Source organism: Plecotus auritus, assembly GCF_963455305.1.
Source record: "Plecotus auritus genome assembly, chromosome: 5".
In the NCBI taxonomy this organism is placed as follows: domain Eukaryota; kingdom Metazoa; phylum Chordata; class Mammalia; order Chiroptera; family Vespertilionidae; genus Plecotus; species Plecotus auritus.
The window spans coordinates 81,969,491-81,995,264 of NC_137776.1; the positions used below are offsets into that span (position 1 = coordinate 81,969,491).

Sequence of the window (25,774 nt, forward strand, 5' to 3'; positions counted from 1 at the left end):
GAGTTCAGAAGCAGGCTCCCCTCTGATCGGCCCAATGCTTTAGCCCAGGGCACTGCAACCACGTGAACAGCAGACACATGAGCAGCCCGCTTCTGTCCAAGAAGCAGCAGCCCTGCAAGCAACCTGCCCCAGGCCTAAGAGCAGCAGCTTCACGTGGCCTGCCCCTGTCCAAGGAGCAGTAGCTGTGTGAGCAGCCAGTTCCCCCATCTGAGGAGCAGCAACCATGCGAGCAGCTCGCCCCATCCAAGGAGCAGCAGCCACTTGAGCAGCCCACCCACTACTGAGGAGCGGCAGCCCTACGCAGCCAGCCCCCCTCTTAGTAGTAGCAGCTGCATGCAGCACAAACCCTGCACCTGTCTGAAGAGCAGCAGCTGTGCCGCACGAGCAGCCAGCCCCCTTCCAAGGAGCAGCAGCTGTGTGAGTAGACCGCCCCTTTCCAAGGAGCAGCAGCCACACGAACCGCCTGCCCCCATCTGAGGAGCAGCAGTTGTGTGAGCCACCTGCCCCCATCTGAGGAGCAGAACCTGTGTGAGCAACCTACCCCCTTCTGAGGAGCAGCAGCCACACGAGCAGTCTCCCCCCATCTGAGGAGCAACAGCCACATAAGCAGACTGCCCACATTCAAGGAGCAGCAGCCCTGTGCAGTCCACACTGGACCGAGGAGCAGCACCCACATGCAGCCTGCACCTGCCCGACAAGAATGAGCCGGGTGAGTGGCCCGTCCCTGTCTGAGGAGCATCAACAGCACGAGCAGCTCACTCCCATACGAGGAGCAGCAGCCACATGAGCAGACCACCCCCTGTCTGAGGAGAAGCAGCAGCATGAGCAACCCGCATCCATACGAGGAGCAGCAGCCCTGCAAGCAACCTGCCCCTGGCCAAGGAGCGGCGGCATCACGAATAGCCCGTCCCATCTGAGGAACAGCAGCAGCACGCAGCCAGCCCCCATATAAAGAACAGCAGCCACGTGAGCAGTCCACCCCTGTCTGAGTAGCAGCAGCCATGTGAGCAGCCAGCCCCTGTCCAAGGAGCAGCAGACACAAGCAACCCGTCCCCGTCCGAGGAGCAGCAACCTCATAATCAGCCCACACCCATCAAAGGAACAGCAGCTATACGAGCAGACTCCCCCACCAGCCAGAGGAGACACCACTGCTGCGAACAGCACCCACCAGAGGAGCCGCTGCCAACTGAGAAGCAGCTGTACCATGACCACCCAAGGAGCAACCACAGCCAGAGATACCACTGCCACCCAAGGCGCAGCCCCTACACAGCTCGACATTTAGATCAGTCGGTGAGACCAAAAATGGGTAGACAAAGATACCCCCAAAGGAAAGAAAAGGAGGAATCACCAGAAAAACAGCTAAGTGAAACAGAGGCATGCAATATGTCAGAAAAAGAATTCAGAATAAGGGTCATAGAGTTCATAAACCGGATGGAAGAAAAAATCAACACCTTATGTAAGAATCAAGAAGAAATGGAAGAAAAAATAAACAACTTATGTAAGAATCAAGAAGAAATGAAGAGTGATATAGCTGCAATAAAAAACACCATGGAAAGTTTCAACAGTAGACTAGGAGAAGCGGAGAACTGAATTAGCGAATTAGAAGACAGGGAAGCAAAACACAGCCAAAATAAATTGCAACTGGAGAAAAAATTAAAAGGCAGGAAGAGAGCCTAAGGGAGCTGTGGGACAACATGAAACAAAGCAACATATGAATAATAGGGGTGTCAGAACAACAGGAAGAGGAACAAGGGTTAGAAGACCTATTTGAAGAAATAATGTCAGAAAACTTCCCTGATGTGGTGAAGAAAAAAGTCACACAAGCACAGAGAGTCCCAAACAGGATGAACCCGAAAAGACCCACACCAAGACACATCATAATTATGATGGCAAATATTCAGGACAAAGAGAGAATCTTAAAGGCCGCAATAGAGAGACAGAAAGTTACATACACGGGAGCTCCCATTACATTATCAAATGATTTCTCAACAGAAACACATCAGGCCAGAAAAGAATGGAAGGAAATTTACAAAATGATGCAAACCAAAGGACTGAATCCAAGAATACTCTATCCAGCAAGGTTATCATTCAAAATTGAAGGGGAAATAAGAAGCTTCACAGAAAAAAAAAAGCTAAGAGAGTTTATTACTACCAAGCCAGCAATGCAAGAAATGCTAAAGGGACTGGTATAAAAAGAAGAAATAAAAAGGCAAGAAGGAACACAGACACAAAAAATAAAAATGGCTACATATAAGTACCTTTCAATAATAACTTTAAACATAAATGGTCTAAATGCTCCAATCAAAAGACATCGAGTAGCTGAATGGATAAAAAAACATGACCCATATATATGCTGTCTACAAGAGACCCACCTCAGAAAAAGGGACTCATACAGACTGAAAGTGAAGGGATGAAAAAACATCTTTAAGGCAAATGGAAATGAAAAAAAGGCTGGGGTAGCAGTACTTATATCTGACAAAATAGACCTCAAAGTAAAGGCCATAACAAGAGATAAGGAAGGCTACTTCATAATAATAATAAAGTGATTGATACAACAAGAGGATATAACTCTGATAAACATATATGCGCCCAATGCAGGAGCACCCTAATACATAAAAAAACACCTGGAAGATATCAAGGGAGAGATCAACAACACTACAATCATAGTAGGGGACTTTAATATACCACTGACATCACTGGATAAATCCTCTAGACAAAAAGTCAGCAAAGAAACAGCAATTCTAAATGACTCACTAGATCAGATGGACCTAATTGACATCTTCAGAACATTTCACCCAAAGCCACGGAATATACGTTCTTCTAAAATGCACATGGGATATTTTTACAAATAGACAACATATTGGGTCACAAACAAAGTTTCCCCAAATTCAAAAAGATTCAAATCATATCAAGCATTTTCTCAGACCGCAATGGCATAATATTAGAAATAAACTACAATAAAAACATTCCAAAAAATTCAAACACTTGGAAGCCAAATAACATGCTATTAAACAATGATTGGGTTATCAATAGAGATCAAAGAAGAAATTAAAAACATCCTGGAGACTAATGACAATAAAAACACAACAATGCATATGCTATGGGACACAATGAAAGCAGTCCTGAGAGGGAAGTTCATAGCTCTAGAGGCCTACCTCAAAAAACAAGGAAAAATGGTAAAAAATCATCTAACTCAACAACTCAAAGAATTAGCAATTAGAAAAGCCCACAGTGAGCAGAAGGAAGGAAATAATAAAGATCAGAGCAGAAATGAATGACATAGAGACCAAAAAAAAAATACAAAATATCAATGAAACCAAGAGCTGGTTCTTTGAAAGGATAAACAAGATTGATGAACCTCTAGCCAGGCTCACCAAGAAGCAAAGAGAAAGGACCCAAATAAACAAAATCAGAAATGAAAGAGGAGAAATAACAGACCCCACAGAAATACAAAGGATTATTTAAAAATACTATGAACAACTCTGTTCTAACAAACTAGACAATCTGGAAAAAATGGACACATTCCTATAAAAATACAACCTTCCAAAACAAAAATCTCAATAGGCTGATAACTATGGAAGAAATTGAAGCAGTCATCAAAAAGCTTCCAGCAAACAAAAGCCCGGGGCCAGATGGCTTCACAGGGGAGTTTTACCAAACATTCAAGGAAGAACTAAAACCTATCCTCCTCAGGCTATTCCAAAAAATTCAAGAGGAAGGAACACTTCCAAGCTCATTCTATGAAGCCAGCATCACCCTAATACCAAAACCAGATAAAGATAACACAATGAAAGAATTACAGACCCATATCCCTCATGAACATAGATGCCAAAATCCTCAACAAAATTCTAGCAAATTGGATCCAGCAGTACATCAGAAAGATCATACACCATGACCAAGTAGGATTTATCCCAGGGATGCAAGGATGGTACAATATTTGCAAATCAATAAACGTGATACATCACATAAATAAATTGAGAGATAAAAAATCACATAGTCATATCAATTGATGCAGAAAAAGCATTTGACAAAATCCAATACCCTTTCTTGACAAAAACTCTCAGCAAGGTGGGAATAGAAGAATCATACCTCAACATAATAAAAGCCATATATGACAAACGCACAGCTAACATCATACTCAATGGGCAAAAACTAAAACCATTTCCCCTAAGAACAAGAACAAAATAGGGATGCCCACTCTCACCATTCCTGTTCAACATAGTGCTGGAAGTACTAGCCATTGCGATCAGACAAGAAGAAGAAATAAATGGCATCCAAATTGGAAGAGAAGAAGTAAAACTGTCCTTATTTGCAGATGACATGATACTGTACATAGACAACCCTAAAGACTCCATCAAAAAATTATTAGACTTAATAAATGAATTCGGCAATGTAGCAGGATACAAAATTAACGCCAAGAAATCTATGGCATTTCTATACACCAATAATGAACTTACAGAAAGAGAGACTAAAAAAGCAATCCCATTTACCATCACACCAAAAAAAAATTAAGATACCTAGGAATAAACTTAACTAAGGAGGTAAAAGACCTATACGTGGAAAACTACAGGACACTGAAAAAAGAGATAGGGGAAGACATAAACAGATGGAAGAACATACCATGTTCATGGATTGGTAGAATCAAAATGTCCATACTACCCAAAGCAATCTATAGATTCAATGCAGTCCCCATTAAAATACCAATGGCATATTTCACAGACCTAGAAAGAACTCTCCAAAAATTCATCTGGAATAAAAAAAAAAGACCCCAAATAGCTGCAGCAATCCTGAGAAAGAAGAACAAAGTAGGTGGGATCTCAATACCAGATATCGAGCTGTATTACAAAGCCACTGTTCTCAAAACTGCCTGGTACTGGCACAAGAACAGACATATAGATCAATGGAATAGAATAGAGAACCCAGAAATCGACCCAAATCACTATGTTCAATTAATATTTGACAAAAGAGGCATGAACATACAATGGAGTCAAGACAGTCTCTTCAATAAATGGTGTTGGGAAAATTGGACAGATACATGCAAAAAAATGAAACTAGGTCACCAACTTTCACCATACACAAAAATAAACCCAAAATGGATCAAGGACTTAAACATACGATGGGAAACCATAAAAATACTAGAGGAATCCACAACCAGAAAAATCTCTGACATATTCCAAAGCAATTTCTTCACTGATACTGCTCCTAGGGCAATGGAAACTAAAGAGAAAATAAACAAATGGGACTATATCAAAATAAAAAGCTTTTGCACAGCAAAGGAGACCATCAATAAAACAACAAGAAAGCCACTGCATGGGAGAACATATTTGCCAATGATATCAACAATAAGGGTTTAATCTCCAACATTTGCAGGGAACTCATGCAGCTTAACAAAAAGAAGATAAACAACCCAATGGAAAAATGGGCAACTGATCTAAATAGACACTTTTCAAAAGAAGACAGAAGGAAGGCCAAGAGACATATGAAAGCCTGCTCAAAGTCACTAAGCATCAGAGAGATGCAAATCAAAACAACAATGCGGTACCATCTCACACCTGTCAGAATGACTATTATCAAGAAATCAACAAATGACAAGTGCTGGCGAGGATGAGGAGAAAAAGGAACCCTCGTGCACTGCTGGTGGGAATGGAGATTGGTGCAGCCACTGTGGAGAACGGTATGGAGTTTCCTCAAAAAACTAAAAATGGAACTCCCATTTGACCCAGTGATCCCACTTCTAGGAATATATCCCAAGAAACTAGAAACACGAATCAGAAAGGATATATACACCCCTATGTTCATTGCAGCACAATTCACCATAGCTAAGATTTGGAAACAGGCTAAGTGCCCATCAGCAGATGAGTGGATTAAAAAACTGTGGTACATCTATACAATGGAATACTACGCTGCAGTAAAAAAAAAGGAGTTCTTACCATTTGCAACAACATGGATGGAGATGGAGAGCATTATGCTAAGTGAAATAAGCCAGGCAGAGAAAGATAAATATCACATGATCTCACTCATTTGTGGAATATAATGAACAACATAAACTGATCAACAAAAATAGATCCAGAGACAGAGAAACATCAATCAGGACGTCAAACCTCAGGGAAGGTAGGGGATGGTGGGGGTAAAGGGGAGAGATCAACCAAAGGACTTATATGCATGCATATAAGCCTAATCAATGGACACAGACAACAGGGGGGTGGGGGTATGAATGGGAGAATAAGGACACATATGTAATACCTTAATCAATAAAGAAATTTAAAAAAATAAAAATAAAATTACACTCTTGTTATTCTCCTTTATTCTGCTTTATGTTTCTATGCATATTGGGATTATTTGTTCACGTGCTTGCTGTCCGTGTCTCCTGTGAGCTCCATGGAGCAGGCAGCTGCTCCCTTTTCGGTTCACTGCTGAGTTCCTGTACCACCAAACGAAAGGTGGCAGTGGTATTTTTTGACTGATGGAAGAGCTCAGGGTGTGAGTCTCAGCATGCATTACCCTTGCTGGGTATCCTGGAAGTGGTTAGGGTTTGGGACTCTTGAGATGGGGTGTCCCTGTGTGTTTGTCTCCTTCCATCTTTCTACATCCCAAACAACACTGTGAAACCTTGCAGGCATGGGGTGATAATCAGTTCTTTTCTAACGTACATTAAAATACATAACTATCAAGTACAGCACACTGGTCCATGTTCCGTTTAAAATCCATTGTGCTTATTATGGGTGTTGCACCCACCATCTTGAGGGGACTTCCAGGACACAAGGGGCCCTTTTCCGTGAGGCCCTTGCATTGCTGGTCACTTCACAAACCAAATACTCCACCAACAGCACCTCCACTTTGAATTTCCACTGACGAGAGCCCCACAGTGCTGTGTCTTTACACATGTTTCCTTGGCCTGGGGTGCCCTTCACAGCCTTCTAGCTTCTCTGCTTGATGATTCCTGTCCATTCTTCCGGACCCTGCATAAGCATCACCCTGCAGAGCCCTTCTTCCTTACAACCTGTCATAGGTGGGTCTTCATCACTCTGATCCCTTTCTTCATTTTGTTCCTGTTCATTGATTTCACATTTATAAGTAAGGACTGTCCTGTAATGAGTTTCAGGTTTCCCACCCTACACTTGTGCTCTGGGAGGCTAGGAATCAATTTTGTTTGCCTTAGTCTCAGGGCTTGGCAATGTGAATGACTGAAGTTCAAAGCCCTTTCTAAAATAGTTACCCTGGTGGAGCAGTAGCTGTGGCTGGGATTGGTTGGCATGAGATGAGAACAAGAGTGAGACTTGCATGTAAACCTAGGGAGCTGGAGGTTAACTGGAGGGAGGGAAATGATGCATTGATTGATGGAAGATACCAAAGGTGTGATGCCTTCTGCAAGGTTTCCTAGAGCAAACCCTGCTGGCTCACATTAATTTACCTGGCTGTGATGAGTATATTAGGGTTTCTCTCTCTCTCCCTCTCCCTTGCCTTCTCTCTCCCCTTCTTTCTCCCCTCCCCTCCCCTCCCCTCTCCTCTTCCTTCATCTCTCTTCCCTATCTTTCTCCTCACACACTTTGGTAAGTCTACTTTCAGCCCAACCTTTAGAGTGGCACTGTCTGATATGGTAGTCACTAAATTTTAATTAATTACAAGCAATTAATATTTTATTTCTTCAGTTGCACTAGGCATGCTTAAAGTGCTCAGTAACCACACATTGCTAGTAGCTACCATATTTGCCAATGTATAATAGAACACTTTCATCATCACAGAAGTTCTGTGGGACTGTACTGCTCTAGAATCGAATTCTTTAATAAATCCCCCATGTTGACTTTTGTCCCTCAAGTTGAAGGCAGGAAAAAAGTCCTATCTAAATCAGATGTCACTTGGGTGGGTTTAGACACTTTGTGTGTCATTATAGATATAAGTGAAGGGCCATTTGTTGAGTAAGGAGAGGATTTTAGTGGTTACATGTTGAGGAGATGGACAGTCTTCCCATGGAGAGTGTGTGGCCCAGAGAGCTTTGGCCTGAGTGACCATCCCTGGTCCAAGCCACCCTCTCTCATCACAGCCTGTTCACAGTGCAGCAGGTGGGTGGGATTGGAGATAGAGGATACTGATGGGAACATGGGTGGAGAGGGGAGATGGGGCCTAGAGCCTAGGAAAGTCAAGAGAGGAGGTAAGATGAGTAAAGATAGAAAGATGAGGGGAGAGAACTCCTATAATAGGAAAGGAAGTGTATGTTGGTAGTAATGGAGTGAGGAAGTCCTTGAAAAAAGGGGGGGACTTTTTGGCATGGCCATTATAGGGAAAGAGAAAGGGCTTATAAGCATTCTTTGCTCACTTTCTCCTTTCCTTTACCCCACCTCCAAACCAATTGTTTTAGTTGCTTTATTTAAAACTAGAGGCCCGATGCACAAAGACTCGTGCAAGAATGGGCCTTCCTTCCCCTGGCTGCTGGCACTGCCTTTGCTCCAGCCTGGAGACGCCTTTCCGCCTTCCCATGCTGCCCAGAGTCTCCCCACCGCTCCGTGCCTGTGTATGCAAATTAACCCACCATCTTTGTTGGGTTAATTTGCATACTCACTCCTGATTGGCTGGTGGGTGTTCCGAAGGTACAGTCAATTTGCATCTTTCTCTTTTATTAGTGTAAATGGCAGAGTATATGGAGTGAAGCAGGACCTAACTGGGATAAAACAGCATTAGAAATTGTGCATCCTAAGTACTGTGTATACTCACCATTTGGCTTTTATTTTTTATTACTTTACACTTGACAGTGTTCCAGATTACAAGTGCTTTGCAGACCAGGGTGAAAGATGATAAATAAAACATTTACACTTTAGGCTGTAGACTATATGGTTTAATTGCCAGGCTACTGTGTTTTAGATCTTGTGTGATTTAGGGGATGATTACAAGCAGCTTCTCTTTGGGAAATAAGTCAGATTTGGTATAAGACTCAGGCTTTACTGATGTGAACCACAGGCCTTTAAACCCGCAGTTCACAACCTTACATCATTTTGGACGTGAGAGTATCTGTCAATAGGTTTTGCTCTTAGAATTTCAGAGGCAAAAATTAATGCTTACTTGCAAGGTTATCCAGAGGTTTGTCATGCTGTACATAATTAGCAGTCTTTGCAGAGGTGCCAATGGCTTTAACCATTTCTGTAGACTTTACTAGTCGTTCAGCCATTAAATGTGTCAGTGGCAACACTAATACAGACTCAGACTTGAGTGTCCGTCAGGATCACATGAAGGGCTTAGTAAAACATGGGTCACTGGGCCACTGCTAGAGTTCCTGACTCAGGGGTTTGGGGTGAATTCCAGAATTTGCTCTTCTAATGAGTTCCCAGGTGACACTGATGATGCTGACCTGTGGCCTACACTTTGGCGGCCACTGGTCCTATGGGAATTTAAATTCGGCTTCAGTCTAGGTTGACTGGGGGATTATGTTGAATTATGGTAGTTTATTTACCTGTGTGACTTCAGTTTTCCTCCGCTGGGGTTTGGGCAGGAGGGAGAAGGAGGCTGCACTCATTCCGCTGACCAGGCTCCTCCAGGTGAAGGCCAGGTGTGCTGATGGAGTGTTACCTCACCGCTCCCCCAACTCCCAAACCCCTGAGCCCCTGAACCAGGAAGCAGCGGTGTTTGCTCCTGACCCAAGTCTCTGCTGCAGCCTGGAGACCGAGCAGTCCCAGGTTGCTGGGGGTGTGAGGATGTGACGTGGATGCCCAGAGCCTCCCGTTGGCCAGTGATTAACTGGGCATGGCCACTGGGAGGGAGTCAGGAGACCTGGCTTCTCTGTCTGGGTGGACGCCATTCTCCTTGGGTGACCTTGGACAGCTTGCTAGTCCTTGACTCCCTCACTTGACTACTTGTGTTGAAACATACCTCTCCCTCCCAGTCTATGAAACAGCAGAAAAACAAAAACCCCATCTTGGGAGGGGCCTCTGGAGCATTAATGAATGATGTGCGGAACTTGGGTGCCTGGGGAGAAAGCTGCTGTGTAAACACAATATATTATTAATAAAACGTCAGAAAATAGCCTCACGCCCTCTGCTAATAATAGCTGCTTCAGGCTGCGGAGCTGCCCGCACTCCGGCTCCCAGCCGTGGGGAGGGAGGGTGGCTGTGGGTTTTAGTTTGCACCACATTTAAAAGAAGATGAAAATAGGTTTTAAAAACATTTCTTGGTCTATTCATGCGTATATTCATGAGGAAAATATGATGGCAGTTTTGTATAATTCAACGTTAATAAACCAAATCATCATTTTCTTTTGATATTCATTACACTTCAGAGTTGGTTGACAATGTGGGCTGTTCCAGAGGCAAATCGGCTGACTTAGTGTTTTTTCCTTCCCCCGCAGCATTGGTAAGCGGTAAGTGGGGGGAGCTGTGCAAGCCACTAGTGATGACTTCATCAGTGAATGGTGACCTCAGCTCTAGGATGCACACGGCACTGCTGCGTGCTGCTGTAGTCACTGATCTGAAGACAGGGTTCTTGCCCTTAAGGGATTTGTAATGTAGTTTTGTTTAAAAATATATAAGCAAGATATTGCATAAGGAGACCATTGTACTCTCAATACGTGTCTCCTTAAGTCATGTAAACAAAATCCAAACCCACTTAAGTGTTATGGAGCTGCCTGCAGTGACTGGAGGGACAGATTCCTGTGGCATCGCTGTGCCCTGTCAGCAGGAAGCTCAGACCTTTGTTCCTCTCCCCCTACTTCCCCACCCAAGGGGTGTGCGATGGACGCTTCTCAGGGGTGTTGTGACAGACTGTAGAAGGTCTAGCACCCAAGTGGTGGCTGCCCTACCCCGTCCTGGGGAGAAAGCTGCTCCGCACACAGGGACACTGCAGGTCTCGTGGGGTCATTAGGGCCTTTTCTTTCCTCACTGTGGGCATGGCCGCTCCCTCCCTGGCCTTTTCGCCCACATGGAAGCTCCCTAAGGACAGGGCCTCACCTGGCTCTGGGCAGGGACCCTCAGCCCTGATGCACAGGGCACTTGCCTGGGGAGCTTTCAAACAAATATCACCCCCTCCATCCCCAAGATTCTGATAAAATGGAAGTGGGGCAGTCTCTGGGCAAATGTCAGGAAAAGCCCTTGGTGAGTGCAGGGTGCCGTCGGGGTTGAGAAGCACTGAGTTGGTGGTAGGATTTATCGGAGAGAGGGCATCAAAGTCTCTGCTAGTCACTCAGGGGATTTTTTGAATGGAGTGAAAACTCCACATTACATACCTTATCTTGGAAGCCTATCCTGACTGTAGGCTCCTTTCCTGTAATGAGACCTCTCAGGGTCCCATTTGCTTGCAGGTAGAAATGGTCACGTCGAGTGTTGGGCACAGCTGGCCCATCGCCATCTTCCCCAGGGGCACAGCTGGGACTCAGGGGCCAGTGCCTGGAGAGCAGTGATCCACCAACCCCTGAGGATCCCTGATCTTGCCCCAGTAGCTCATCACTAAAGGGCCTTGGCAGACCCACCTCGTCCCTGTACTGCTCCCCTCTTGTCTGCGGCCCCCTTTGCCCGCTCATTTTGGGCCAGTCTGTCCAAGACCCCTCCCAGCCCATTCATTACCTTTTCTACATCTCGGTGCTCTTTTGTGGTTTGCCCCGGCCAGCAATGATGCCTTTTTTCCATCTGTGTTGTTGGAAGTATAAAACCTACAGCTGGAGTGTGGATGAGAAGCCTGCCGAGTATACGCCAAGCAGAGTGTTGACCTGCTTGTTTCTGATGTCGAGGTTTAGGGAACATGTTTATTAGAACTCTATTTGTTAGAATTCTAAATAGGTGCCACTTCAATGTTATGTGGGAAACTTTGGGCCATTTCTTAGTCCAGAGAAGGAAATCCAAGATGGATAATGAATGATGATTTCATTTACTAGTGAAGGAAGAGGGCTGAGGAGGCTGCCAGATGAGGGAGACATCAGGGTGGAACAGGAATGATCTAGAGCAGTGGTCGGCAAACTCATTAGTCAACAGAGCCAAATATCAACAGTACAACGATGGAAGTTTCTTTTGCGAGCCAAAATTTTTAAACTTAAACTTCTTCTAACGCCACTTCTTCAAAATAGACTAGCCCAGGCGATGGTATTTTGTGGAAGAGCCACACTCAAGGGGCCAAAGAGCCGCATGTGGCTCGCGAGCCGCAGTTTGCCGACCACTGATCTAGAGCTAACCTTGGTCATTCTTGCATTTTTTCTCTCTCCTCTATCTTTTCATTTTCATTTGGCATTTTGACCCTTGTTACTATCATTTCCTCATACTTACTTTCATATTCCATCTTTCTTACTCCTGTGAGTTGTTGTGTCTGGGTGCCAGAGACAGCTCCTAGGTCCCGAGCCTCATAGACTTCCCTGCCGCTCCCATACCCTGCCCTTGGCCTCATCCCTAACTTCCTCCTGCCTCACCTGTGCTGGGTGTCTTAGTGGACCTCATCCTAACTTTTTTCCCTTCATTTCTTTTCCAAGAATTGCTCCATCTCGCCATAAATACTCTGTAATCCAAAGGTGTCTGATCAGAGAGAGACATCTAGGGTGGACTTTTGTTTTCCTATGTTTAATCCAGCATTTGTGGTTTACTTTTTTATACTCTGTGCGTTATCTGATTTCATCTTCAGGTAGAAATAGTCCCATTTGGCAGGTGAGAAAATAGAGGTTAAAAGAAGTTAAGTAGCTTGATCAAGATCAAACAACATGTTTAAATGGTAGAGCTTGGGATGTCTCATGCTAGAGCCTCCACTCTTTGCTATTGTGCTCTGCACCCTATCGCTGGAGGAGGCATGAACTGGGTTGCCAGGTGGGGTGTGGGTGGTGGGTGGTGTGGATTTCATGGCCTTGGAGATTCTTCCATGCCAGCATTCATGGGAAGCTGTGAGATGATGTAAGATGTCAGAGTCTCTTCCCCATGGGGTTGATTTTGGTGATAAAATTCTGAATAATTTTCTTAGAAATGATTTACTATCAATTCTGAGACTATGGGTGGTTATAGTGGGAATATGGCAAATCATGGCTGGGTCCCAGTGCCTCGGGTTGTGTCATTGTCACTGTCATTGTGTAAAACAGCAGGTGGAGTACTCCCAGTTAAATGTCTCAATGTTTTGTTTCTTTGCAGAGCCTGTGTCATCTTGGGGGTGATATTCCTTCTGTCATCCATATGTATAGTGATCAAAGCCATCCATGACCTCTCAATTAAGTTGCTCCCAGAAGTGGTAAGGTCCTTCTTCTTTCTTAATATTCCCTCCTGTGTCCCCCTCTTCATGGGTTTACTGGGGAAGTTAGGCAGGTGGAGAGAGTATGCACAACATGTTGGGAGTCCTGAAGAGCTCATTGCAGAATGTGAATTACTTGGTGGAGAGAAGCACTGAGCAAGATGAAAAGACTTAACATAGTTGAGCCCGTACTGGGTTCTGTGTCCCTCACCTTAGATTTTTGACTATTTTTAAAATGAGATGTCTTTTATGTAAAGAGAAATGGGCTGATTTTGGTAGCAGAGTGAGCCAGTTTGTTGTTGACATCAATTATTCTCCGTCCATTTAACAACTGTTGTAATAAGAATTATTTTTTCCTTTGCAACTTGATATATGAATCTGTTTAAGTTTTCTGGCACAACTGACATCGGAATGCAGAAACTGGAGGACACAATTTCATACTGAAGTGTGTCTTTGACTGCTTTGTTCTCGGGGTGAGGAATGTCAACTGCACTCTGATTCTTTTTTCCCTCTCTCCTTATAAATGCTGAGAAAAGAAATATATTTACAAAACAAAAGAAATATTTTTACAGTATTTATATAAGGCAGCTGATTTATGAACCAGGAAATGGAGATGCTGCCATTGCCATGGTTCCCTATTCAGGGTAGGGCAAGAGTAGGTTTACACTTGTTCGTATGGACAATAAGCCAATAATTAATAAATAATAATAACACTAGAATACACTCTGTGTTTCATGTCCTGACAACTGTAAACTTACTTTTGCCTCACCCTGGACAAGGTACATAGTGATTTAAATGCAAAAGTAAGGTCTCCTCTCATGTGATTTAATTTGCACTCAGCTGCATGCACCATGCTAATATAGGCCTAAATTATTAGCCCTTTAAGTTTACTTTTAGAAAAATATATGTTAATCCCTTTTGAGGTAATGTATTATGTGCGTATGTACACATGTGTTTATGGGGAAGGTGAAAGCGAAGCAGAACGTTGTACTGCATTTCACAGAGCTATTAAAGCAACTGCGTGAGGTTGCCCTGCCCCCCACGCTGAGACAGAGCCATGCCTTTAGTAACTCATCAGGATCTTACCTATTATTTATCATCACATTTGGAAAAGCTTGTTCTCTGATATCTCAGTGACAGGAAGAAAAGATGGGTACCAGGGTAGGAATGGGCTTCCCTCTGGTGTTTAGTCTTTTTTAGCAGAGCTAGCTCAAGCAAGTATTACTGTTTATTATTGTCAGTGCTCTTCATTTCACTATTGTTGTCTCACCCTGATCTTCCTGGTGGCCTAGGATCCTGGACTTTTTCATCCTTTCCCTCCAACAGACTTGCTATCTTGTGTTCCGTTCTGTCAGAATCGGAAGCTTATGTGAAGTATAGACGTGAAAGTATTAAGTGTGATTAATTAAGAGGTTCAGACCCTGTAAAATATTTGCATTTTATAGGGCCTAGAAATCTGACTCCACTCTAAGTAATCTTATTGGTGGGGAGTTTCAGCCCCAGGCTAGCTGACACACTCATTTCTTTAGGCATAAACATGTATTTCCCGCAGGACAGCTTGGTATGGAACGGAGAGCTGTGCTCACAGACCGACCCTTGCAGGGCCCTGCTTGCTTTTTCTCTTGATAGCTGAACCATTTTTAACTGGGAACAGCCTCGTATCTTATGGTGCAAATACTCCAACTTGAATTCCACATTGAGGTCTAAATTCCCAGGTGGGGGTCAGAGAGGGTGAATAACTCCACGATTTTGCCCAACCCTGGACCTGTCCTTGGGGAACTCACGTCCACTGCATCGTTATCAGTCTTAGCGTGGGACTTAAAAATTACACCCATTCATCGTTACCCCTTAACAACTCTGAAGTGAGGTGTTTGGGTTTTTTTTATAGTTTTGTTTTTTGTGGGTTTTTTTAGTATATATTTTTATTGATTTCTGAGAGGAAGGGAGAGAGAAAGAGAGATAGAAATATCAGTGATGAGAATCATTGATTGGTTGCCTCCTGCATGCCCCCTACTGGGGATCAAGCCCACAACCCGAGCATGTGCCTTTGACTGGAATCGAACCTGGGACCCTTCAGTCCACAGGCCAACGCTCTATCCACTGAGCCAAACCAACTAGGGCCATTATGTTGTTTTTTAAAAGCCATTGGATGTATAGAAAGGTATCAAAGGTGCCTTCAAGCTGCGTGAGCTCCCTTCTCCAGAAGGGAGGCCTTTTAATCAGCTGAGTGGCACTTGGGGCCAGGTAAATGCTGCGGGGTAGTAGCTGATGATAGTTCAGTACTGGTCTTTGGGTTCCCTGTGTCTGCTCTAGAAATTTTGTGGAAGCCAGCAGGCTATAGCCAGACCCCCAACCCCTGCCAAAATTCAAAATGAGTGTTTTTCCACAGTGCCTCATCCTAAATGAGTCACAAACTCAGATGCCCCCCAGAGCCAGTCTCAAAAACTGTAGAATTGCCTAGGTCCGTGACTCCTAGAGAGCGTGCCCCAGATGAAGGGTCTGCCCTCTGGTGGAGGTGCCCTGTGAGGTTGTGGACCTGGGGGTGGTCAGATCTTCTGAGTTTTTAAGAGAAAGTGGAAACCTTGTGTTTAATGTGAAATAAATTGGCAACTAATTTAAAAACTTGAAGACTCTGGCTGGGAGTGGGTGGACAATTTCACATGGGCCCAATAAAGCATGGCTTTTGGCTGCTCATGGTGTGGTGGTTGAAACCAGAAAGACTGGTGGTTAGGGCCTACATATTAGGACTTTAGGTCGGAGTTACAGCTTCACCCTTCCCTACAGAATTGCTTTTTTAACATGTGATTTCTGTCAGGTTGTTACTGTGGGTTTGTCAGAAGCAGCATTTTCCCTACCCCAGGAGTGTTCCCCTGGCAGCTTGCTTTCTTTTCTTTAAAATAAAAATATAGTATTTTTATTGATTTTATTTTTATTTTTATTTTTTAATATATTTTATTGATTTTTTACAGAGAGGAAATGGAGAGAGGGATAGAGAGTTAGAAACATCGATGAGAGAGAAACATCGATCAGCCGCCTCCTGCACACCCCCTACTGGGGATGTGCCCGCAACCAAGGTACATGCCCTTGACCGGAATCGAACCTGGGACCCTTCAGTCCACAGGCTGATGCTCTATCCACTGAGCCAAACCGGTTTCGGCGTATTTTTATTGATTTTAGAGCGAGAGGAAGGGAGAGAGAGAGAGAGACATAGAAACATTGATAAGAGAGAAATGTTGATCAGCTTCCTCCTGCGCACCCTCTACTGGGGACTGAGCCCACAGTCCGGGCATGTGTCCGCCAGTGTGGCTCAGTGGTTGAGTGTCAACCTCTGAACCAGGAGGTCATGCACAGTTCGATTCCCAATCAGGGCACATGCCTGGGTTGCAGGCTCAATCCCCAGTGTGGGGTGTGCAGGAGGCAGCTGAACAATGATTCTCTCTCATCATTGATGTTTCTATCTCTCTCCCCCTCTCCCTTCCTCTCTGAAATCAATAAAAATATATTTAAAAATAAAATAAAATAATTGTCCTAAGATGACAGTGCTAACTCTAGTGGCTGCTGCCCCGAACGTTCTGATTTTTTATATTTCTGAATTTCTGATCAGAGTTACTTTCATTTATGGCCTGAGGTCATTTCAGGTTGGGCCCTTTTTGAGGTAGGAGGTATTTAACAGAAGGAAACGCGGGCACTGGCGGGTGGGCAGTAAAGCAGTTCTGGGGCCGGTGAACAGTTTCACAGCGTGTCAGCCCTGGTCTCCTGGGCAAGTGCCTGGTCCACGGGGTGAGTTTCTGAGGTCCCCTCAGTGCCCAGAGCATGCACCTGTGGGGTAAGGACACGGAGCTGAAGTCAGGGACACATCTCAACTCCATGGCTTCCTAACTGGAGAACTGGGGCAGGTTGCTCCGCCTTTTTCTGCCTCACTTTCTTTGTTTGTAAAATGGAAATAACAGCACCTTCTTTTTAGGATTGTTAAGCAAACAAAATAAGAAGATGTAAGTAACGTGCTTATTAGCACATAACTATTGGATAAGTGTTGGCTGATATTATTGGACTACAGAAGGTGGTGGACCTTTTGGTGCCTTTAGTTCTGGAAGTTTAGACTGTACTGAAAAGTCCAGGAAATGACTTCAGGGACACTGTATTCAGCTCAGAGTCAGTTGGTAATGCTATAAGCTCCTTCTTGAGCAATAACCTCTAAATCCCGGATGCACCATCAGCAACAGAGAGATTCGTCTTCCAGTATGACACGCTCTCAAGCATAACTCTAAATTTAATTCGGGACCTGTGTTGACAAGTACTTTAAAAACACACACACACAAAACAATCACACACAGGCAAGGTCCTCCACATCCCCCCAGCCAACGTCTCCCAGCACCGTGCAACGAAAGGTGGAAACCTGGTCAGTGGTGTTCCACCCTTGTTACTGCACAGAATAATCCCAGTACTTATGCAAGATTGATCTCTTTATTTATCTTTGAGACAAGGACCTACCAGCTTCCAAGCAGAAAAGAGCTGAGCACTGAGAGGGAAGTCGATTATTATTGGCTGAGAGTGTTCAAGCCCAGAAATAGGTCTGAAAATATCTGGCCAACCGGTTTTCAACTAAGGTGCCAGGGCAGTTCAGTGGAGGACAGAGAAATTTCTACAAGGAATGGTGCCGGAGTAGCTGGACCTGGGTAACCATATGGACAAGGTGGACATCCACCCTTGTATCTGAATTAACTCAAAATGGGTCATAAAGCTCAATATAAAATATAAAACTCTGAAATTTCTAAAAGCAAAGGAAGGAGAAAGTCTGTGTAACCTTGGGTTAAGCAAAGGTTTGTTGAATCCAGTACCAAATGTATGAACCATAAAATCAAAACATCAAGAATTGAACTTCATCAAAATGAAAAAGCTTTGTTCTTCCCAGACGCCATTAGGAAAATGACCGGACAGCATAGACAGCACCCATGTATCACACTAGGACTTGTATCCAGGATGTATAAAGAACAGCTTAATAAGAAGACAAAGAACCTAATAAGAAGATTGGCAAAAGATTAGTACAGACAGTTCACAAGACAAGAGATAAATGAATGGCCAATAAGCACCCGAGAAAATGCTCAACATTATTCATCATCTGGGCATTACAAATTAAAACAACTATAAGCAACCACTACCTACCCACTGGAGTGCCCGAATTAAGAGAAGCAAATGTGTGGCGCATCGGCAGTTCTCATGTATTGATGGTGAGAGTGAAATGGTTCATCCACATTGGAGAAGAGTTCAGAGGTTCATTAAAAAGTTAAACATCCATTTATCAGATGATCTAGCCATTCCACCCTCAGGGGTTTACCCAAGAGAAACTAAAATATATGTCTGCACAGACTCTTCCACAAATGGTTATTGCATTTTTCTTTCTAACATCAAAAACTGGAAACAACCCCAACGTATATCAGTAAGTGATGGATACACAAATTATGGTATATCCACATAATGGAATACTACTCAGCATTAAACCGCACAACAACATGGAATAACCTCAAAATACTTAAGGTGGGCACCAGGAGCAAGGCAAAAAGGAACATGTATATAGCATTTCACTAATATAATATTTTAGCTGCAAACTAATCTATAGTAACAGAAGGCAGGTGGTGGTTGCCTGAGGATGGTGTGTGTGTGGGAGGGGGGGAAGATGGGGAATTATAGAGCCACAAGGAAACTTCAGGGGATGATGGAAGTATTCTCTTGCTTTTGGTGATGGTTTCTTTTTTTTTTTTTTTTTTTTTTTTTTTAAATATATTTTATTGATTTTTTACAGAGAGGAAGGAAGAGGGATAGATAGCCAGAAACATCGATGAGAGAGAAACATCGATCAGCTGCCTCCTGCACACCTCCTACTGGGGATGTGCCCGCAACCAAGTTACATGCCCTTGACCGGAATCGAACCTGGGACCCTTCAGTCCGCAGGCTGACGCTCTATCCACCGAGCCAAACCGGTCTTGGCAGGTGATGGTTTCTTAGACATAAAACAGTGTCAACATTGATCAACCTGTACATTTTCAATATATGCAGTTCAAGGGCATCCAGAGGCTGAGCTCTGCCCCTAATGGCCTCACATGGCTAGGCCAAGAGGAATCCTGCTCAGATCTATGGAAAATAAATATTTCAAGTTGCCATGAAGTGAGGCCTTGTTTTCCTGACTGTAACCCATACATCCGCTACCTGGGATGTTGACAGCACCGCTAAAAGTCGCACTATAAATAGGCAGTCATATGAAGAAAGGGTGAGATAAGAGGGAAGGGTAAGCAGCAGCTAAGCATGGCAGCTGTGGTCAGAGGTACCCGTGAGGGGAGCTGTGCTGGAGTGTGCTGGCCTTGGGCATTGCCAGGAGCACTCACAGGGTGCACTTGCTGCCAGTGGCTAGGCTCCCAGGGGGTTCACGGTTCTAAACCTGAATGCGTGGTCGCTGTTTGTTCGGTCTCTTGCATACAGTGGGCTTACTTGCCAGTTCAGGTGTTCCCTGGGAAATGCTGGTTGGTTCTCTCCCCGTCGCTGTGTTAGCCTTGAGCTTTCCTCAGAAGGTGACGTGCCTGTGTGCCATCCGCCACGCTGTTTTCTTCAGTCTCTCAGGCCCCTGTGTGTGTTTCCACCTCAAGAAGGTCCTTCAGCTTGTCTTGTTAGACCAGCACAGTTTTCCTGGAGCATATAGGGTGTTAGACTCGCTGCCATTTCACAGCGAGGAAAGAAATCCTCAGATGAAAAAATGGAACAATTTCCTCCAGAGACATACACACATACAGACACACACAGACACACAGACATACACACATACAAAGACACACAGAGGTACACAGATACACACAGACACACATAAACACATATAGATACACACATACAGACACACATGCATACATAGATACACACCAACACACATGTAGACACATACACACACAAACACATATAGATACATACAGACACACATGCATACATAGATACACATGTAGACACATATAGACACACAGACACACATATAGACACAGAGACACATATACAGACACACACAGATAGACATATAGAGACACACATCCAAACACACACATATACATAGACCCAGGCACACACACATACACGAATGGAGCCAGGTGTTTTGAGGGCTCTTCACTCCTGTGGATTGCCTCCTGCAGTGCTGCAGAGTATGAGTCCTGGAAGTCAGCTTTCAAGAAAAGCTAATACAACACGCTCAGTTTCCTGACTGAGGAAATATGGCCGAGACTCAGTCTAACAGAAGATTCTGAATAAACTTCAAGTCTAGGTTTTTCCAACTACTGAATGGGAGTGACCCCCCCACTCCCCTCCCCCATCCATTTTCCCAGTGACCTTGAAGATTCCCACATGACAAATACTATGAAAACCTGCCTTAGGAGGCTGCTGGGTTATGGCAACAAAAATGGAGAAGAGAAAGGAAGAGAGGGAGGGAGGGAGGGAGGGAGGGAGGGAGGGAAGGAGGGAGGAAGGGAGGGAGGGAAAGAGGGAGGGAGGGAAGGAGAGAGAGAAAGAAATGTGCCCACTCCTCTTCATCCCCCAGTCTAATTGAGGGGCATCTGTGTACTTAAGGACACTGGTGTTTATGAAAGATGCGTGTTGCTAAGGCAAGATTGAGTACTTAGCTATTCAGATGCTTCTGTGCTTGACCTTGGGAAATGTATTTAATCTCTTGGCACTTGTCTTTCCATTTGGAATGTGAGAATTCCACACTTCTAATTTGGTATCTCTCTCTCCGAGGCTTTAAGAGCACTGTCTTAGCTTTGCAAGGTGTTGAACATTTTAAAGTAAATCTTTTTTCATTCACTTCCCTAAGTGTAATATGGACAATGCAATCCTCATAACATTTCCCTGTTTTTCTGTTCATTGTTCAGCTAATGAAGGGAATCGTACTGAATGCCTTTTTATTTCCCAGGCTTGGACTCAGGCGCCCCTGTGTGTGTGGTGCTCACAGTCCCTCCGTGCAGGAAGCCACAGGGATTCAGTTCCCCCAGTGAGGCTCCTCTCTGCCTCACCTGCGCTCCGGCTCCCGTCCCAGCAGCAGAGCTGTCACTATGGGACAGTCTGCCTGTGACCAGGATATGAGTATTTGGTGACAAAGCCACATGTGTTACTGAATTGCTAGGGGGAAATTTGGAACTTTTTGGGAAGTGGTTTTGGGGCATTGGGTAAGAATTCTTGGTCCTAAATAATCCTGTTACAGTGGGCTCACTGATCACCCCAGCCCCGTGGACTCAGTGAAGAGGCAGAACTGAAAACCAGGCTGGCCAGCACCTGCAAAGGCAGCCTCAGTGGGAGGGACCCGGAACCTTCCTCTTCCTGCTCGGTGGTGGTGGCTGTTGCAGCGAGAGGGGGCTATCAGGGGAGCGCTGAGTGAAAGCTCTCACATGAGGGCAGTGGTCTTCTACACTCCCCCACCCCCCGCAGGCTGGTGAGAGCAGCATGGGCAAAGTTAGTGCTGCCCTGGGGTTCTGCTGCGGTCCTGCTTTATCTGACCCTGGCACCGCTCCATTTGGAGGACCCCAGACACCACTCAGCCCCAATACAGGTGCCTGTCCTCCATGCTCCCGTGACACCTTGTGCTCTGACCACAATACAGTGTCATTTTCTTCCTACTTGCCTCTCTGAATTGACTAAACTCTTTAAGGACTAAGATTCACTGTCCTCCCAGCCCTAAATAGAACCTGGCATGTAGTAGGAACTTAATACATGTATGTTGATAAATGTATATTGAATGAATCAATTCATGCATGCGTGAGGCCCTTGGCTATACCAGCCAGCCGGCCAGAACCCTATTAGAAAGGGGATAAAACCAAGAGGAGCTTATTTTTCAAGGAACCTTAAGCAGTCTGTGCTGTGGACACTTTCACACCCCCGTGGGAGAATCAAGCTAGCAGAGAGGCTGTGGGAGAATCAAGCTGGCGGGGAGGCCCATCCCAGACCACTCCCACAGTCATAGCCTTGCGTTCTGTTCTGAGCATTAGTGATACATGGGAGCAGGTGATATCCAGGTGAGGCAGCTTGACTATCACCCCTGATTTTTGTATGAGACATATTTATATCCGTAAGAAATATAACGATGTGTGTTATTACATGAATAGGTATTGTACATATCACACCACAACTTTTTAACTCAACATTTTTTAATATTTTTATTGATTTCAGAGAGGAAGGAAGAGGGAGAGAGAGATAGAAACATCAATGATGAGAGTGAATCATTGATTGGCTGCCTCCTGCACACCCCCCACTGAGGATCGAGCCTCCAACCCAGGCATATGCCCTTAACCAGAATCGAACCTGGGACCTTTCAGTCTGTAGGTCAACGTTCTACCCACTGAGCCAAATCGGCTAGGGCACAACATGTTTTTAAGATCTAGGATATGTATGATGTTGCCGCCTATCATATATATTCAGATATTGTAGCCACTCCCCTGTGGGGCATTTGAGTAGTTTCTAGTTGTTGATTATTACAAAGCTGTTGGGATGAACATAGTTGTACTATCATGGTAATATGTAGTGTGTGCGGATGGGGTTTCTCTAGGTAAACATCTAGGAGAGGAATTTTGGGATAGTAGATCCTGCCAAATTGCCCTTTGTTGTGGCTCTACCAGTTTACATTCTCAGAATGTCACCATGCTTCATGATATCGTCAAATCCTTCCCTATACAATAAAAGCCTAATATGCTAAGTGTCCGATCCTTTGTTCAACCGTTCGACCAGTTGCTATGATGCACACTGACCACCAGGGGGCAGATGCTCTGACCGGTAGGTTAGCTTACTGCTGGGGTCTGGCCGATTGGGACTGGGCAAGATGGGCCGGACATACCCTGGAGCCCTTCCTTGGTCCCTCCCCAGCCCCGATTGTGCACCAGTGGGGTCCCTTGGCCTGCCCTGCCGCCTCTTGGATCCGTGCACCGAGCCTCTAGTTTATTATAGTTTTCTAGTCTCTTGGCTGAAAAATGATATTTATTGTTAGTTTGTTTTCCCTTGATTATTGGTGAAGTTGGTTATACTTCTTTATATTTATTGTTTGTGTTTTTTATAAACTGCTTCTTTATACATCCTTCACCCATTTTTCTGTTGTCTTCTTCTTACTGGTTTTTAGGAGTTATTAATAGGTTATGAGCACCAGTCTTGTTGTATACAAGTTGCAAATAATTTCTCTTGATATCTAGTTTTTCTTTTTAATATTGTGTATTTTTTGTTATTAGATACCCCTCAACCCCACCTCCACCTTACATTTTGCTGTAACCAAATTTATCAATCCCTTCTTTTATGGGTTTATGATGGTTTTGTTTTATTGGAGAAGATGGGGGTTCAGAGTGCGATTAAGATGTATGCCAATATCTTCTTATTTTTTAAATACATATAAAAATAGACTTTAAAATCGGACCTAGAATTTTTGTGTGTGTATGGTATGAGGTAGGGACCCAGTTTTGTTGATTATTTTTCTTATATGAGCATAGGCCTTTCCTGCCTCCATTTCAAAAGCCACCTCCATCAGATACCAAATCCCCATGGGTGCGTGGCGATCTCCGGACCTGAGCCAGACACGCTCCATGCTGTGGGCCTGCGGGTTCTCTTCCAGTGTTGTTATACATTAACATTTCTGAAGTTACAGTAAGTCTTAATGCTTGGTCCCTCTTTTCTGGGATCTTCAAAATACTTCTGACTAATGTTGCATTTGTATTTCTCAATATGAATTTCAAGATTAGTTTGCAAAATTTAATGAAAAATTCTGTTGTAGTATTGAGTGAGGTTGCATTAAATGTATTAATTTTGAGTAAATTGGCTCCTTTTAGCTATAGAATCCTCCCTTCCATTTCATCTCTCTCCATTCATGTTTTCTTTTATGTCCTGTAGTGAAATTTTGTAATCTTCTCCATAAGGACCTTTCACATTTTTTATTAGGGTTATTCTCTTATATTTTGTGCAGTTTGTTGCTATTTTAAGGGTTAATGTTTGCTTCATTTTCTAAATTATTACTGCATAAAAAATCTAGTGGTATTTGAATACTGTTGGTTTTGGTAACCTGTAACCTTGCTGACTTTTCTAAAATTATTTTTGGCTATCAGATTGTGTTGGGTATATTATGTAAAGACGATTTGGCTCTTCTTACAATTCTAATATTTCTCTCCTTTCCTTGTCTTATTTATTATACAAGATCTTTAATTCAATATTTAATAGTTTGGTGCTGATTTTGGAGTGAAGAAATGACTATTCGATTTCTTTTTTGCTAAGAACTTAAAAAAAATTACAGATAGCTGTTGAATTTTGAGTATTTTTTCTGTATATACTGAAATATTTCTTTTTCTTTAAAATGTTCATATTTTGAATCAATATTCTAATATTGAGGTATCGTTACATTTTTGGGATAAGCCTTATTTGTCCAGAAAATACTATTTTTTTAATCCATTGCATGTTTCCACTTACAATTTCATTTAGGGCAACGGTCTCCAACTGGTGGTCCGCAGACCACTGGTAGTCAGTCCGTGAGGTCTGAAAGGTTGGTGACCACTGATTTAGGGTTTTTGCATCTGTGCTCATAAGTGACATTGGTCTGAAGCCCCATCCTTGTGTACCACATGCAGGGTGGGGCAAAAGTAGGCTTATAGTTGTAAGTACAAAAAAGAGTTTATTCTTACATTATTATTTATTAATTACTATATTATTTTCCATATGAATAACTGTAACCCTACTTTTGCCCCACCCTGTATGAATTATGTGGCTTTTTTTAAAGCGTTTTAAAAATTGATTTTTTAGAGAGAGAGGAAGGAAGAGGGAAACAGAGAGAGAAACAATGATGTGAGAAAAAAACATCAACCAGCTGCCTCTCGCTCACTCCCCACCAGGGACTGAACCCACAGTCTGGGCCTGTGCCCCAACCAGGAACATATTGGTAACGCTTTGGCGCACGGGATGGTGCCCAAGCAGTGGAGCCACACTGGCCAGAGCTCTTTTTCTTATTATTCAAGACGTGTATTTCTTGACTGGGGTAAAATGCATATAACTTAAAAGTCACCATTTTCTCATTTGGAATATTGATGATCTGACTCATCTATGATGTAGCTTTTTTTTTTTCTTTTCTTTTTCTGTGCTCTGGTTATAATGTAGGAATTATTTGTCCCTTTAAGTCTTAGTAGAATTGACCTGCAAAATTGAGCCAGTGAACTCTGCAGCCAAGACTTCCTGGGTAAATTGGCTGAGAGACTTGGACAAGTTACTGCACTTCTTTGGCTGCAGTTTTCTCATCTGTAAAGTTAACATTAGTGCCTGTGTTGTGGAGTTGTAGGGATCTGCTCAGTCAGTGCATGGAACAAGCATTTAAAAGGGGCCCAGCCCTTGGTGCTAGAATGGGTGTTTGTTGCTTCTATTATTATTGGTATTATTATTGAGTTTTCCCCCCTGCCACCTTAAATATTTTTATAGTTTATGTTTTTGGAACAATTTTCAAACTTTGTTTTTCTAGAAAATTGCTTATTTGATCTAGGCTTTTAAGTCTATTGCAATAAAGTTGCTCCTGATAGTCTCACATGATTTTTTATAACCTCTAATCCATCTGTATTTATGGGCC

General features: G+C 43.7%; 1 protein-coding gene across 2 annotated transcripts in view; it reads left to right on the forward strand.

Moving 5' to 3' along the window:
- Positions 1 to 25,774, forward strand: part of TMEM163 (transmembrane protein 163) — a 241,435-nt gene that overhangs the window by 180,982 nt on the left and 34,679 nt on the right. For both annotated transcript variants that reach the window (XR_013960687.1, XM_080670059.1), the window contains exon 5: positions 13,080 to 13,176. Coding sequence is in view for 1 of the 2 variants with exons in the window: in XM_080670059.1 (XP_080526185.1) it covers positions 13,080 to 13,176 (97 nt within the window). In the remaining variant the exon portion in view is untranslated. The remainder of the gene's footprint in view (positions 1 to 13,079; positions 13,177 to 25,774) is intronic.